Source organism: Varroa jacobsoni, unplaced genomic scaffold (assembly GCF_002532875.2).
Source record: "Varroa jacobsoni isolate VJ856 unplaced genomic scaffold, vjacob_1.0 scaffold_642, whole genome shotgun sequence".
Classification (NCBI taxonomy): Eukaryota; Metazoa; Arthropoda; class Arachnida; order Mesostigmata; family Varroidae; genus Varroa; species Varroa jacobsoni.
This window is the reverse complement of record NW_019213544.1, coordinates 210,424-226,098: the sequence shown is the minus strand read 5'-3', so window position 1 is coordinate 226,098 and position 15,675 is coordinate 210,424. Positions and strand designations below refer to the sequence as shown.

The window sequence follows — 15,675 nt, the reverse complement described above, 5'->3', positions numbered from 1 at the left end:
ACGGGAGAGCGGCAGCAATGATTACGACGATGTCGTTGCACGTTCAGTTGCTAGTGAAAGACTGACGAGAAGAACTAAAATTGATGTCGACTCCTCTATAGAATTTTCTTATTGGAGATAGGACGCCTCGACGGAGCGGCGGCTCGTTTGGCTATCGATGCTTTCAAGTGTCTCAAGGGTCAATGAGCGTCGGCTCTTAGAGACGACACTCTTCAGGCAGACGAGTCCTATAGTAAGATAAAGAAGTTGGACGATGCAAAATCGACGACGCAGTTTAGGTGCACACGAAAAAGTGCAGCTTCCTATCGCAGCTTGCCTTAGTAATGATGGCGCACTCCACAGCCTACGGTAGTGTGACAGGGTGATTGTAGGCGGATGCAAGTCACTCAGGCAGCCACTAGCGGTCAATCGGTTCGTCCATATGACTAGGGTCTCACCTAGGCTGTTGGGTGAGCGCTGATTAACACCGCGCCAAATGTCAGTCACCAATCACCAAAATTATTGGCCAAAAATTGGCACAACCTACATAAAATAACAACAAGAGTAAACATTCATTTGCAGCAAATACATGGATACATGCGCCTGATAGATTTGCATCAACCCATGCAACGGCAAACGGTTACAACGAGGTTTCGGCAACAAGAGCAGTACCGATCAGGCAATAACACATATCACAAATATCTCTCGAAGGGGAGAAGGGTTCTACGGCAAAGAAACGCCCATTTGGGTGCCTCTGCCCCACTAAATGGCAGACGTCGAAAGCTGAGTGAGGTTCTTACGTCGAGGACACAGCAGCAGCTGCGGAAAGGATCGGCCGAAGCTAAGAAGAGTCCCCTCTCCTTCCCATCGTTCGTACCAAGAAGCAAAGTCAATGACGATTAACATAATATTAGAAAACACTATCTATTAGATGGGGCTATGTCATACATCGTTTTACAATCTAAGTATTTGTTTCTATGAGTTCGATAGCGAAGCGTCGAAAACGAGCGTGACTATTGGTCGATGGACCGCAGCCAAATCTTCACGAAAGCAAAAGTAGACCCAACACTTTCTGCGAGGAAACGTTGAACTGCGGAGTCTGTAGGACGACCGAAAATTGCTACTCATTAAAGCAATAAGATACGTGTTGCGAGAAACGGTGTGTAAATTTGTAGAACTTCTTCGTTGATGGGTCAAGCAATTGCATCAGAGTAGCTTGAAAGACAACAAGAATTAACACGATATTTTCCGTTTCCAATGATAGATTTAGTCTTATTCCTAAGATCAGGCCTAAATAAATGAATACAACATATGTGGACCTCCTCGAATCAATATTGAAGTAAATGACAATTTTTAACTGCAAAACACTTTTCGAAATGTTCGCGTTATCACCCCCAAACTATATTCATGAAATCAGTAAACGATTCTTAATCATAATGATCATTTGGTGATTACCGTGTATGGGATCTATTACAAACCAAAAAGACCGGCCTTATTCACCGTAATGGTTTTACCGTACCCGAACAGAAATTTCAGTTGTCTACTTCAAGCTATATAAACCTCTGCGCGAGAATCCAGGGTGCGCAATCTGACTGGGATTAGGATAAAGGCATAAAAACCTACTTACCTTCCAAGCGTGAACAATATTAAAATACAGTAATGATTAGACATTACCGTGTTAGAAGATTGCCGTGCCACCTTGTTCACACTGAGTGCATCCGATGTCACGCAAAAATGGGTTGCCTGCTCTATAAAAAAAACTCGTAAAATCGTACCAACGGTCTTATGTAATTATCAAGACTTCTTACGTTTCCGCTGCGACTCAGAGCGCGGTATTCCTATGGGTTATCCGTTTTGCTTTGACCTTCGGTGCGCACCCTATATACGGGTAAAATATGATAACACGTGTTTCAGTAATTACTCCAACTGATTATAGCCATCAGACTTAGTATTAAAGTGCACTGCGCGAAAAACGTAAAGACGTAAAATAGCAGTACGTTTTTTTCAATACTGAGCGTTAATTACATTCTTTTGTCGATTAGAAGAAAAACTGCTTGCACGCAGGTCAAGGCAAACAAAATGAATCGGTACACTGCAAAAAAACATTTAGAATTGCGTACATCTACGAGCTACCTAACTTACATGAAACTCTGCTCGGGCAGCTGCAACGATATCATGTAACGTAAGTGACGTGACGCTCGAAGCAAGATGACAAACTTAAGCCAAGAACCGTTGAAAATGATTCGTGTTTGTTCGTCGAGGTGAACCAGCCGTATAGATTTCGCCGTTGTTTGCATTGAAAGTGGCTGGCTGATACAATCTAAGCAATGGAGCCAAGTCTATCGTGTTAGTCCGTTCGTCCGTTCACAGCGCTAGGTGTGCGTGAAACACATCCTGTAGGGCAGTTTTCCGTCAGGTGAAACAGGTTTATAGCCCTCATGGTAAACTGTCCTGGGAAGGAACAGGCTAAATCTCAAGATAAGATTATATCTCGGAAAACGAACGATCTATGTTAAACGAGCTCGACTATACGGCGCAGACAAGACGATGAAACGACAACTCGAAAAAAAAGGCAGTAGGATCGAGACAAACGTTCTGTTATGAGGGTCCTTTGCAGGCCCCTAAGGCTCTCTTGAACGCTATTTGTATAGGCATGTAATATATATCTTTTCGTACCATCAAACAGCATCGTGCAATCTGCCGCCACACATATACAGTGTGCATGCTGGCCGCAGTAAGCAAATTGTCTCACGGTGGCACGCCGACTTTCCTAGATGCTAGGGAATGGTACCTACAAGTATATACAAAGAGTGGTAGAATTTTCTACGAACCACTTTTGATTAAGTTTATGTGTAGCCTAATCCCACAGTCAGAGTCACACAAAAAAGGTAATTGTCATAATGTGTATTACTTTATTGATTGGAATACTGAGCGGACGTTTGCTTTTTTGTCCGACCTTTCGTTCGATTTTGGTGTGTGAAGGGTATAAACATTGCACATGTATCTCCATATTATATATATATGTAAAAGTCCCGCCAACATCACATGTTTTTTAAAAAAAAACGAATTTGCGAAGTGAAAAAGCTATCTCTTGCGTAAATACAGAATGTTTTTTCCTTAAGGTGTTCGGGTGTATATATTACGGTAGCATCTATTCGAAGTATTTGTGTTAAAGGAAACAGGACATTTTTTAAAAGTGCATTCATGGTGAACACATTACTCGTCGTTTTAGGTATGCAATAGATAAAAGGTTAAAATTAACATAGGAGGATTGCATACTCTATTTGCCAGTGTAATGCTTTGTATACATGAGGTCATTTTCATATTTCTGATATCGATGAACGATTTTGTAAACGATGATATCTAATGTTTATAATACGGATCTAATAGAAAAGGCTATTGTAGCAATGTGACTATTCTCGCAACTCACTGACACGTTCTATTCTCGGTTTTTTTTTTGTTATGTTGCAAAAATGTGCATCTATAAATGAAAAGAGCCCACATTTCGATATAATTTATAACAGCAAAGGAGTGCCACAAATTCGAATCGAAGTCGAACGGTCACAGAAAGATGGTCTTCTGTACATGCTATCCAATGTGACTAGTAAAAGGATCCATGCAAAAAGAAATTTTCGTCGTGTTTATAATTTTAATTGCTCACTTCAGGACAAAGGACAAATGTCCTTTGAAAGGTCAAAGGCCTAATTAGTTAATCATGAGGCCGTAAAAATTATCAAGAATCCAAGAAGTAGTTTACCCGCAGGCGTTAAATATGTTAAAGAAAATTTGTCTTTGAACCCAGTCACTTTACTCTCTGATATGGTTCAGAAATGATAAACAAAATACTACCACTACTACGCTCTTAAAAGTAGGCGTTGACAAAGCTGGAGTCGGCGCTGATGTGAACAATAGAAAATCACGCTATTTCCGTAGTCTTGCTCTCATCCAACTCAGAAGCTGCAAGTTTAAGTATTTCTTATACCCTAAAATAAGACTATTCTAGAAATACATTACCTCTGCAACATTGCACTTAATAAATTAAGCTAAAAGTACATGGACATACGAAAATTCACGGCGTTTTGACTGTATCTGATTTGAAACTTTAGCTCTTTAGAAACTTTAGACTTTAAGAACTACAGCTCAAATGTTGTGTGAAGTTGTGTTAAGGGGTAAAAGTTTAACGCTCAGCTTCTTTTTTGTACGGTAACAAGTTCATAAGTTTAAAGCCCAGCGACAGTGAGAGACTCAGGAGATTTAAGTTGCGCACAGTTTTTTCGAGACAATGCTTTCAAATCAATTGCCTGGCTAAAGCTTGCCTGTATGGTCCCCTTTCCAGAACAACTGCTGTATCAGTCACACTATGTAGCAACAAATTGGCTGTTGCGTTTCTTAGCGGCGTTATATTTGTTTTAGATACGTAACGTATATATATATATATATTGAAGTATAGTGCACGCCTCACGCGAGATAGTGGTAACGACGCGGAAAGCAGTCAAGCGGAGACTTCTGGCATATCAAGAAATCTTTTCCCTGCCCGGCCGCGGAAAAAATAGCCGGTGACTGCAATTAAAAAATATTCGTATTAGTCCATAATTGTTTCCAGAAAGCTATGATGAGCGTTTCTGGATCAAGAAAAGTGCGGAAGTTATTCTGTGTCAATTTCCTAAATATGGAAGCAGTTCCACCGTCCTCCTTGGCATCACTTCATGTGATATAAACACTTTGGTGGTTTTTTTCATACAGGGAGTTCTAGGCTCTGTACGATATAGTCATATTGTTGCAATCTTTATTAGTACTATCTGAATACAGAAAACTTTGCTGGAAGCACTGCCTAAAGAGAGGATTATGCGACTCATCTAACAAAAGTTTCTCATTAACCCATTTCGCCTAGTTTGGATAGCCCGATAAAATTTCCCATCAAAGTTCGATCTTTTTCAAGGAACCGACGGCGGTCTGTTATATGCTGGATTAAATTTAACGTGAGCTTGTATGACTTTCTTGGAGGTGCATCCTCAGCCACGCTAGACCGGAAGCGGACAGTTCTATGCATCGAAAGCCGCATTTCTTTTAGATAAAATATTGGCTTTTCGAAACTTGGGTCTTGCTAGCTATACTAAGGTTCTCGAACACCCCAAAAATAACAGCTGTTTAGTTCGATGTTAGTATCCATATGTTAATACCGGGAACAGATACTGTTGATCTGAAATGGCAGATATATTGAGATGTGGCGAATATTACCTAATTAGAGGTATAGGCGGTACGATCGCTTGGGCTGTTACAGCTGGAAAGTCAGCAACCACGGATTTCAGCTCCTGAAATACACCCTAGTTTAAGCTAACAAAAAGATTATGGTTGCGAACCAACGTTAAACATTTTTCTGCCTTTAATTTCCTTCGGTTATCTTTACTTTATGGACAAGTATTCAAAATCATGTCTTCAATATGGCCGCATTAAAGACTTCTTCCCACGAGAAGGTTTGCCGAGGTAAGCCTTACCGGTCTACTCTGGGTTTCTTCAATAGATTTATGAAACCATATGGGAACCATATGCTATAGTAATAACTTGCTATCCCTGACAGTTAAATTGTTCACGGCCACAGGCTCGTAATTAGCATGGAAGACATGCACATTAACCACTCAGCTCCCCGTTCGTCTAAACTCTAAAAACAGCTTCAACGGGAAACCGTGCTTTGTTCCAGTGAATGAAAACGACCTTTGCGAATGGGGTTTCGAGAACCTCAGCACTGTAGACCTTCGATAGATGACAGCCTCGTTTCCAACATGCTAGTTCTACGATAACCTTCCATTATAAGGTGGTATGAGACCGCAACCTAAAGCGAAATAATAAGCAACAGCCTAACATTAGCTAAAATACAACAAATTTGGTGACAATAATAACTTTAGCTACAGCGTGAGGTCAATACGGTTATCACCATCGCGGTGCCTACACACCATATTTTTATTATGGCAATGAAACTTATCATATAGCATCTGTTAGCCGAAACAATAAGATCTTGAAATTTTTTCGGTTATGTTGCCTTCCGTTTAGACAATCTACTAGCTAAGAAGTTTAACTAAAAAGCAGGCCTAAAAGTCCTGCAAATATAAGATTTTTGACCTTAACAGTAGTTTTTATTCTGGCAATATTCAGGTGCGCAACAACGATATAAGTGCCGCCTAATATTAAAAATTTTATGTTTATATGTGCGAACATTAAATGTGAAATAAATGTTTAAAGTTACTAAGTGGCGGCCGACGGACAAGACCTATTTATTTCAATAGCAAAAGGTTGTGGACAAATTAAAAAAAAGTAACGAAAGTAAACGACTGAGCGTTTTAAGATCACTTGGGCTCTTGGAGGTTATGGCAGCACGAGGATAGTTTGAAAATCTACTGAATCGAGTTTGTCTGAAAAATCATTAGGAAGATAAGGGATCTAACAGCAGAAACAAGCGCACACTTTTGGCTTTGAGATCGGTTGTATCGTCATTGTGGTACCGGTTCACGGAAAAAAACAACACCTTACTGTTTCCGAAAAAATAGCTATTTTTTTTATGATATAGCGGTACGCACTCGATCCGACCATATTAACCCGATTCAAGCTGTCTGCAGAGGCAACGCAAAACAGCCAGGTAATTATTTACTGCTACGGTACAATAGTTGATGCATTGAAGGTGGAAGCTTCACTTACGGACCACCTGCTGATGAAGAGTATACACTGCGCTTATTACATTTAAGGTCTGCGCCATGTTAGCACACTGACCAACTCTAGTGGACGAAATCCTATCTATTACGCAGCAAACCCACGTAAGCGAAGGAAAAGTTTTCTAGAACACTACACCAAAACCTATTGCATAGTCCACGTCTTTATTAACATAACGTATATATTGTGAACCTTATCTCGATGCACATCTCTATATATTGTAAAGACCTGCGTGACAATTTGTCCTCTTCGCTACCCTAGCCGTCGTTTAAGCCTGTTATTTAACTTGTTCCCTGACATCAGCTAAACACAGCGGTTCTTTGCACTGCCCTTCATTTGTTTCACGATCACGTCGATTTAGGCGTCCCTGCTTCGTGCACATCATTATCGCTGGGCTAGAACCCCCAACCAGAATCCGACGAGGGGCAACATAGCCAGCACAGTTGGGACAAACACTTCAATCCTTTCATCCAGCCTCCACCGCCGTAATACCTGTCGTGATGTTAACGAGCCCTTTTTCTTGGTGTCATTGGCAAAACGCGCCTCGATCCAAAGCAGATCCCCGTCATATGTTTGCAGCGCCACAATCTGCGAAAATCGAAAACGGGAAGTAGTACACCACAAGCGTAGGAATGATGTGTGACGCCAATTTCGTCGGGACTTATTTAATACGTGTTTGCTCACCCGTTCTCATTACTTTCTTTATTGCGTGTTTGGAGAATTAATGTTTCAAACAAAAATTTCGTAGTTGAAAAGATTTTCACGCGTTACTACCGGGACACGTACCGAAGGCCACAGGCAGATTCGCGGTGGACTATACGATGCAAGAATGTTTCGTTACCTACCGAAGTTATCGAAGAAAATACGCCACAAATACAGTGGTTATTGAAAGGAATTACCTCCGCGTTTGTTTCATAAGCGACTAAAAACTTGTCGCAATGAAAGGTGCTGTGGTTCCAATGAAGAAAAGTGCTCCAACCACTTATCTAAGAAGAGTAAACACTTTCTGAGGGCAAATCTTGTAAGTTAAACATAAAAGTGAAAGCAACTTCACAGATCCAAGAAACATCTTTCCCGTGGAGGGCTGTTTAGCAGCTCATTACTCATCCTGCTGCAGTTCCATTACTTTTCAACATTAGGATAAAGTCATTGTGTCGTCACTAGGTGTGTCAACGGAATCAAGATTCGCATCGATGGTTACACGTCATCATGCAAGTATGCCATGCTGAGTCAATGTGAAAACACCTTGCCCGAACCTAATATTATACGTGTGACATACACCCGAAGATTAGCAATAAAAAGAAGCGTGATTAATGCCAATGTGCCCAACGTGACCTCATACCTTTTATTCCCATAAAAATATATCCTTGAGTATATATATCCTTTAAGTGTGTGTACGAACACTTCTTCAATTACATATTTTTCAAAATATACTTTATGGAGGACCGAGTGAGCCGGACCTCTAGAAAATCGCCTGTTATCGTCTTCAAAAAGCTCGATACGGCTTTTGTGCGCCAAGCAGACATTTTTCAGTGAAACCCAACAAGATATAAGCAACGTAATGAATATTTCGCATTTTGTATTTTAATAAAGACATCTCAGAGTAAAAATTGCAAATAATACTAGCTACAAGTTCGATACTGTATTTATTAACTGTTGTAATGTAGCTACGTTAATTTATGAATTTATTATAACCAGCTTATCCATGATAAGTTGAAGACATCATATGGAAAGACACGCTTCACAATATACTACAAGAAATAGATAGTCAACTTCTGCTTTTAAACCTAACAACCTCGCTAAATCTCACACTTTTCCATATGCGTGATGTAGATGTACCTATAGATATGTATGTATGCATATAGGTATATTCGTATTACCGTAGGCGTGTAATAGCACTTGGATGATCGTTCGACAAATTTAGTCCGAATTTCATTGTTATGGTAGGTGCCGGATCTAGCAAACACGCTACCCCTGTACCATCGTTCGGATCAGAAAGACTGATAAACTCAAACACTCACCTCAGCATTGCTGGCGTAGATTTTTCGCAGATGCTCTTCGGAGCCGTTGTTTTTTAGAAGAACATTGAGGAGGACGGCGGCGTTTAGAAGGCGAGGTCCGGCGGTGGTCGACCCGTCTAAGTCGTCATTGTCGTCGTCGTCATCGAATTTCTCATACTTGGTCCTGTTTCGCATGTAGGCTCCGCGCTAGCGTTATTAAAGATCGTGAAATAAAGCAGAAAAAAATAACAGCACGTGCACAAAACGCTAAACTAACAAAGACTATGCATCTAAAAATGAACGGCATGAATGATGCGCTTAAGTTAAGAAACGTGCGTGTAGATTATTTACTCGAAATAAGCCTTCGGTCGTGCTACCATGTGATGAGTTACATACGCGTTTTCTCGGCTGCCCTCTTGCCTTAATGACATGGTGTGAAATGAGCTGAACATGGTAACGAGGCCAATTAAAAAAGATATCGAAACAGTTCTAAGAAAACCAACTAACACGCAAACCTGTGAAGATGCTATTGTAATGATACACTAAATACGTATTGGACAGATATTTGGAACTATTAGACCTCGTGTATATGTGTATGTCGACTCATAAATGCATTCGTCTTATGATAAGCGTACGATATAAGTATATATACCATAAAGCGATACAAATTCAATTGTATCGCTTTATGGTATATATATATATATATATATATACATACATATAGTTTTACTTCGCTCGCAAGATAGAGATTAAGTGGAACCTAGCAAATTATAGAAGAAAATGGTGCTATTGAAGTTTATAATTCACGCTCGGGCTATTTTTTATTCGCTTTCTATACTATTCGTGCAGGATTAGAAGGCAGATAGTCCTAGCACAATTTCGAATTAAAGACCGAGGAGGCTTGCAAGAACCTATAGCCCAAGATTGGACCGCCTATTCACACTATAAGAATAATTCCGAATTGCAGATTTTATCCAAGCTATACATCAGAGACACGTACGTAAACTCATGATTAGTCCGATTAATTATCCGTTTCCGATGCATCAATTTTCAACTTTGATAAATGGTACCAATTTATTGAGTCGGCACAACTGAAATTATCTCGCAGAACGGTAACGGTATGATTTATACCACGCAGCCGTGATAATCGAAGCTTGATATGTATGTAGGTTTTGATCATTTTTTGTTTATATGATCGCGCGCAATCTCTAAATGTTGACGTGTTATCATTTGTTTACGCTAATATTACTGTATTTAGAATAAATTGTAAATGTATTTACTAGACTGATCTCTGCATTCGAGACACTACAGAAAAAAATCAAATAACGGCCATTATGACCAATGGAGCGACCATTGTATGGGTGCTTCGCGGTAAATCGTGCGTTAACCCTGTTTCTCTTTCAACGTGCGCAAATAGCGTCGTCTCGTCGAAACCACGTATGGTCGGAGCCAAATTCGTCGAGTTTTGGCCACAGAAAATCTTTTGCCAAATATGTACAATAAAAACCCTGAACGGTTAAGTAAAGCAACGGATATCTCCAGGTCACGGCCTGCAATGTACAGTTGTCCCAGCTGCACAAAATGTCGTTCATAAATGCCATGCGTGACCTCGTCCTTCATATAGAACAATTTTGTTTTCTCTGAGCCAGTCAAATATAAATTTAATTTTGAAGTTATATTTTAGCTGCTCTTTGACCCAAACAGCGAACATACGACGTTTTAGATGGTCTGTTAAGTTGGCCTTCTTATGAGTAGTACTTATGAGACAGCGCGGTCTTACCGCAGCTTACGCCTGGTACACCACTATTGCGACCGCCAAACAACTAATTGTTCGAGTCAATAAATCCTGAAGGATGGATGCACTATTACTACAGCGCAGTGTACGATGCTATCGAAAATACTGGATCCTGAAAACCGTTTTGATACCAAAAGTTGATGAGTTCAACCTTTGATTCACGATTACCATCATCCCAGATTATCTTCTGATTCTTTACATCAAAATTCGGTTCTAATTCTACATCTCATTAAAAATTCAGTTCTTTATTCTCCTTCTGAGGATAGCTAAAGGTGACTAAAAGTGACGCTCGCTCATGTTAGCATCATACAGTAAATCATAATAGATAAGTACTTCTCGTAGACTTTGCTCGGCCCGACCCCTTTCAGCAAAACTCTACGAAAGAAATCAAAGAACTTTAACGTAATTTTATGCGCAGATTATCGAAATGCTTGAAGAAGCCCAGCAATCCGTTTTAAAAAGCAAACAGTGCCTAGTTCGTCCTTAGCACTTTCGCCCATCGAGGCAGATACCGTAGAATTACCTAAAATCTTATACTAAAGGCATTTGAGCAAGTAAACCTTGCTTAGCCGTATTAGCATTTTTTTGGTGGCAATTTATTCATTGAAAACGACTACAGCTGTACGCGCAAGGACTATACACTGCGATATGAACTTTATCGACGAACAACTTACAGCGTTAACTTCAGAATACGCAAGTAGCGCAAGCGGCTTATCAGCAACGACATCTTTCATCTGATCCAGGGTCCCATGTTGTTGTTGTTGCTGCTGTTGAAGTTTTCCAAAACCATTGATAATCTTCGACGCGATATCTTCACTCACGCTTTTGGCGTAAGCTGCACCCGTAAAAGCCGTAAAGACGACAATTGACAGTAATACTACCTTTGAAAACAATGTTTTGACGTCAGAGCAAGCTTTCATAGTCTCTACGTGTACTAATCTAGTTTTCTATCATTCGGACTTCGTTGTTGAAGACGCAAAATGCGATTATAACCAGATCCACTATTGCGTTGGATTATTGCGACATCAAAGTTCGTCATGCGAGCTCTGCCCTTCACTGGTAAAAATTTGAAGATATTTACATGCGTCTGTCTATCGGTATCTACTATAAAATTATTTGCAAGATTACACCTACAAGTAAACTAGATAAACTCTCTTCACGTTGATGTTAAGCGATTAGGTGTTCGGCGTTAGAACTTAATAAAGATGAAACATCTTTACGTTTTACGTCTGATACAACCTTAGTCGTGTGTTTCCCTAGACGGCTGCCCGTTTCCAGCAGGAAAAGAACTGTGCCCACGTTTGCAGTCGAACCCACATTATGTGCTCTAAAGTTCAGAATTCAAACATGTTGCTACTACACTAGCGCGGGGGCATTCGAACCCAATTGCTTACGATTTATTTTTCCTTATTGTATGTTAACTGAGTTGTGTCCGTTCTGTATTCTAATACTGTAACATGTAGTTCGTGTGACAAATTTATATTTTTTTTTGTCAACCTTTTTTACTTTTGTTCGGTATAATATATCAGAAATCCCGTCTAGAATCCGCGCCCTTTTGTCGCGTGTGCTTATTATAGCCTACAGCAGTTGTTCCTATGACAGGAAGCTCTTCACTTTTATCTTGTCGTCCAAAAGCCATCCCTATCATCTTTCCTGTTACGGGTTGACGGGCTGTATTGGCCAAGGAATTGATATCCTCATTTAATAGTATTCTTGACGTGTTCAATGATTTGAGACGCACGACAACTATAAGAAAAAAAAAAATACAAAATATTCGAACGGGGCAAAAGCAGAAGAAGAATTCGGCGGCACAAGTAAGGTTTGAACTAAGTAGATTTAAAGTTATTTTTGTACAAACAGACACGTGTTGAAATTATGTGTTTAGCGCACAAGCTTTGTTCGATTAGACAAAGAAACGATTGACATAAATTTATCGATGGGCATAGCACTCATTGGTGGGCACGTTTAGGCTTTGAGCGAGCTGTAAGCTAAACTACTAGTGACGATTCCACTATCATGATTATCACGTTCCTCTGTTGACTAAACGGTGATAATCATCACAGCGTAGCTTTGATGTGTTCAAGCACCCATTGCCATCGGCTCACGAGTTAACCCGAAATCTTCATCGCACTGAGCCTGCAGGTCTCTTTCCACCTTTCAAGTTTTGTTTCTTTCCTCTTTTTCTTTATACTAGTGTCTCGTCGACGACCGGCTCACTGTGGCGAGGCCACGACCAGCTGCCCCTACACTCGCAGCGGCTAGTATAGCGCCCAAAAGAGGAAAGGTGAACACGCTCATCAGAGCCTCGATGCTGAACGGAACAAGCAGTCGATCCCGTCGAGGTACTTATCCCATTGATGATCACCGAGAAAGACCCGGGCACAGCTAAATAGACAGGCGTAGTTGCATAGGCGACGAAAAAGTTAAGGCGGGTACCTTCATCTTGATCTGCGCTGACCGTATTCAGAAAGACCGCCTCCGCTAAGTTCTCTATCAGATAGCATTATCGAAATGTAAACACTCGCACAGACACATTGCCGCAGAGTGATACTGAATTATCGATGCGAGTATATTGCATCAGTAAACAAATTGGGTATTTTCGTGATGTCACAGTAAATAACACGTTTGGTTAGTAAGACGAAAGGCACATGGTGCCGTAGGTTCGAAACTGAACATAGGCACAGTTCGTTCCGTGGTGGAAGCAACTACGCGCCTGAAGCAATGCTCAACGATAGTACGGGACATTAATTTCCAACAAATTGGGTAGGCTGTCCTAGCTCGCAAACGCAACAAATATATCTTATCTGCATGCAGATATATCTTGTTTTATGTGCAGTACCTAATGTATTATGCATTACCTCAGATTACTGGCTTCCATCACGAAACAAACAGTATTTACGCTCGGATTCAAACATACACCACTATATATCTCTAATTTTATCAAGCAAACACGTTACATACTGCCCTATCATGAGGGTAAATCTAATACGAGAGGAAGATGGATGTAAATGAAAACGAAAACTGGCCCTCTTCTTTTAATCGGTAATTACTGGCAAAGTAAGGATTATGAAGAGTCGTAAAATGAGACACGGTAGATTAGGGCATACTTGCTATGGAATGCTAATGGCTTATCCAGCGGATACAACAACGGGTTCGTCAGAATGTTTTGCGCTCAGTTATAGATCTAAATCGAAGTTCAATGGATAACGGTATCTTTACGAAGCAACGTGCGGTTCGCGATAGCTTCAAAGACAAACGCACGATACCCCTTGCTAGTTATGTTCTTCTGCGAAGCGCGTATCATAGGGTACCATTGCAGATTATAAGAAATGTAACACAATTACAGAAGATAGAGCGACTTCTGTAAATGCGAGTTCAAACACAAGATGAAAAAAATAATTAAAAAAGAACAACACTAGCGATTCCATCCAATTGTTTTTGTTACGTAAATAATTCATTTTTTTAAATAACTAATTGTAACCCAGAGCATTGTTTACATCTAAAGGGCTTGCTGTCGTTGTTGGACAGTGATGTCTGCTCGGGCTTATATATATATATACACATATATGAATGCGAAATGGCGGACAGTTGCAAACTACTGTAGTGTTTCACGTGTTTTGTAGAGCAAAGAGAAAACCCGCATTTTCAAACTTGATACGAAAGTGAATCGTTTTTCTCTGCCTTCCTGCACCAAGCAGCTAAAGGTTGATAGGCCTTTTTCTATTTTTCTCTACTCGGCTAATGGTCGATGTTGTGGCCTCGAAACAGTTCCGTAATGAAAGTTGAGTTTAATAGTTTTCCTGATCATTGGGAACGACATCCGCCAGATTTATACAGGACCCTGGATTGCATAATACAGAAATCGGGTTAATGATTCAGCCAGTCTATTTCCTTTTCCTCATACTGTCATTCTGCATTGCGCCATAGGCAAATTTGCTTTCGGTTCGCTTCATGGCAGGTCATCACATCACCTCACTTATTCCGTTGAAATATCCAGACTGATTTATTTGCCTTTTTTGATATGAAAGTATTTGCTGGTAGGAATAAATATTATATGCGAAAATGAAAATTATATTATAACGGCTGATAGACTGTTCAGAACGACAAGTCTCTCCGAAGCATGCCTGTATTCTGCTTGGAAAGGTCATATTATGGATAGTGTGAGATTTTAAGCTCCACATTTCGAAATACAGTTGAATCTCGAAACATATACTTGGATTTTACCGCCATTTTGAATCGATGTTTTACATTTAATCGATTATATATATCCGGTTCGTTGTCTGTCCTGATGTACTTCCGCACCGCACACGCGTCCATCTTGTCTTGGCATCCTATGTGCTTTTTTTATTACCTATAATATTATTTGTCCATGGTAATCATAATCATTTATTTGTATCTGACAGTGTAAGCGCTCATATATATATATATATATATATATATATATATGAGCGCTTTCATAATCATTCTTAACAAAAATAGCCCTGAGTAGCTGGTATTGCACGATGAATGTGACCTTCATTTTATTATGTACATTATAACGACTCATTTATTTCCCAAAATTTAGCTGCTTCAGATAAGGTCTGACGCGCACTATCAGTGTATCTTCGCCCGAGTCAGTGTGAAAAATGCTTTGTCAAGTGTGTCTCTGAAGCCAACTAACTTCAACTCTTACTGTATCTTTTATTAGAGGTCAAGATAGATGTGTACATTCGTCTGTAAAATGCGTTATGGTGACATACACAACACCTTCAATTCTACTTCAGCTTCTTTATAATTGCAACACAAGCAACAGCAATTAACAACAAGCATATCAGCACGAATAACAAATACAGAAAATACTCATCCATGAAGTTTCAGCTGAGAACGTAGCACAAAAAAATCAGCCTAACTCATTTCCACGTTTCTCCGCATGAAATCCAACGTTGCAGTGTTTTCATAAGCACACTTGATAGCTAACCAACGAAATTGCGGTCATCATCAGAATTCTGCCTAGAAGAATATGCCTCGTACAACGTAATGTTATTGTTAACTGTCTTTTCGCCTTGTGTCACAGCGATGCTCCCAGCTAAGCCAGTCTACCCCCACCACTCGTCCAGAAGGTTGTTTATTGTCGACGTTTTGCTCCGCCGAATACTGCAGTGAACGCGTGTTCGTATGGACGCTATGAGCTGTATCTTGCGCCACCCTCCCGAGCGTTTT

At 40.2% G+C, this 15,675-nt stretch overlaps 1 protein-coding gene across 2 annotated transcripts; it reads right to left on the bottom strand.

Annotated features, from left to right (window-relative positions):
* Positions 1 to 6,826: 6,826 nt before the first annotated feature.
* LOC111262273 (uncharacterized) lies at positions 6,827 to 15,526 on the bottom strand. 2 transcript variants are annotated; one of them, XM_022836413.2, is made up of 5 exons: positions 15,366 to 15,526; positions 14,725 to 14,827; positions 11,151 to 11,357; positions 8,703 to 8,888; positions 6,827 to 7,269 (listed from the first exon to the last, which is right to left on the bottom strand). In XM_022836413.2, exons 2-5 carry the CDS (start codon positions 14,791 to 14,793, stop codon positions 7,066 to 7,068), a joined length of 666 nt encoding a protein of 221 aa, XP_022692148.1. In that variant the 5' UTR covers positions 14,794 to 14,827; positions 15,366 to 15,526; the 3' UTR covers positions 6,827 to 7,065. The 2 variants fall into 2 exon arrangements, with proteins under 2 accessions (XP_022692148.1, XP_022692149.1); XM_022836414.2 differs by lacking the exon at positions 14,725 to 14,827 and having other exon boundaries at positions 11,151 to 11,353; positions 15,366 to 15,517.
* Between the last annotated feature and the right edge of the window lie 149 nt (positions 15,527 to 15,675).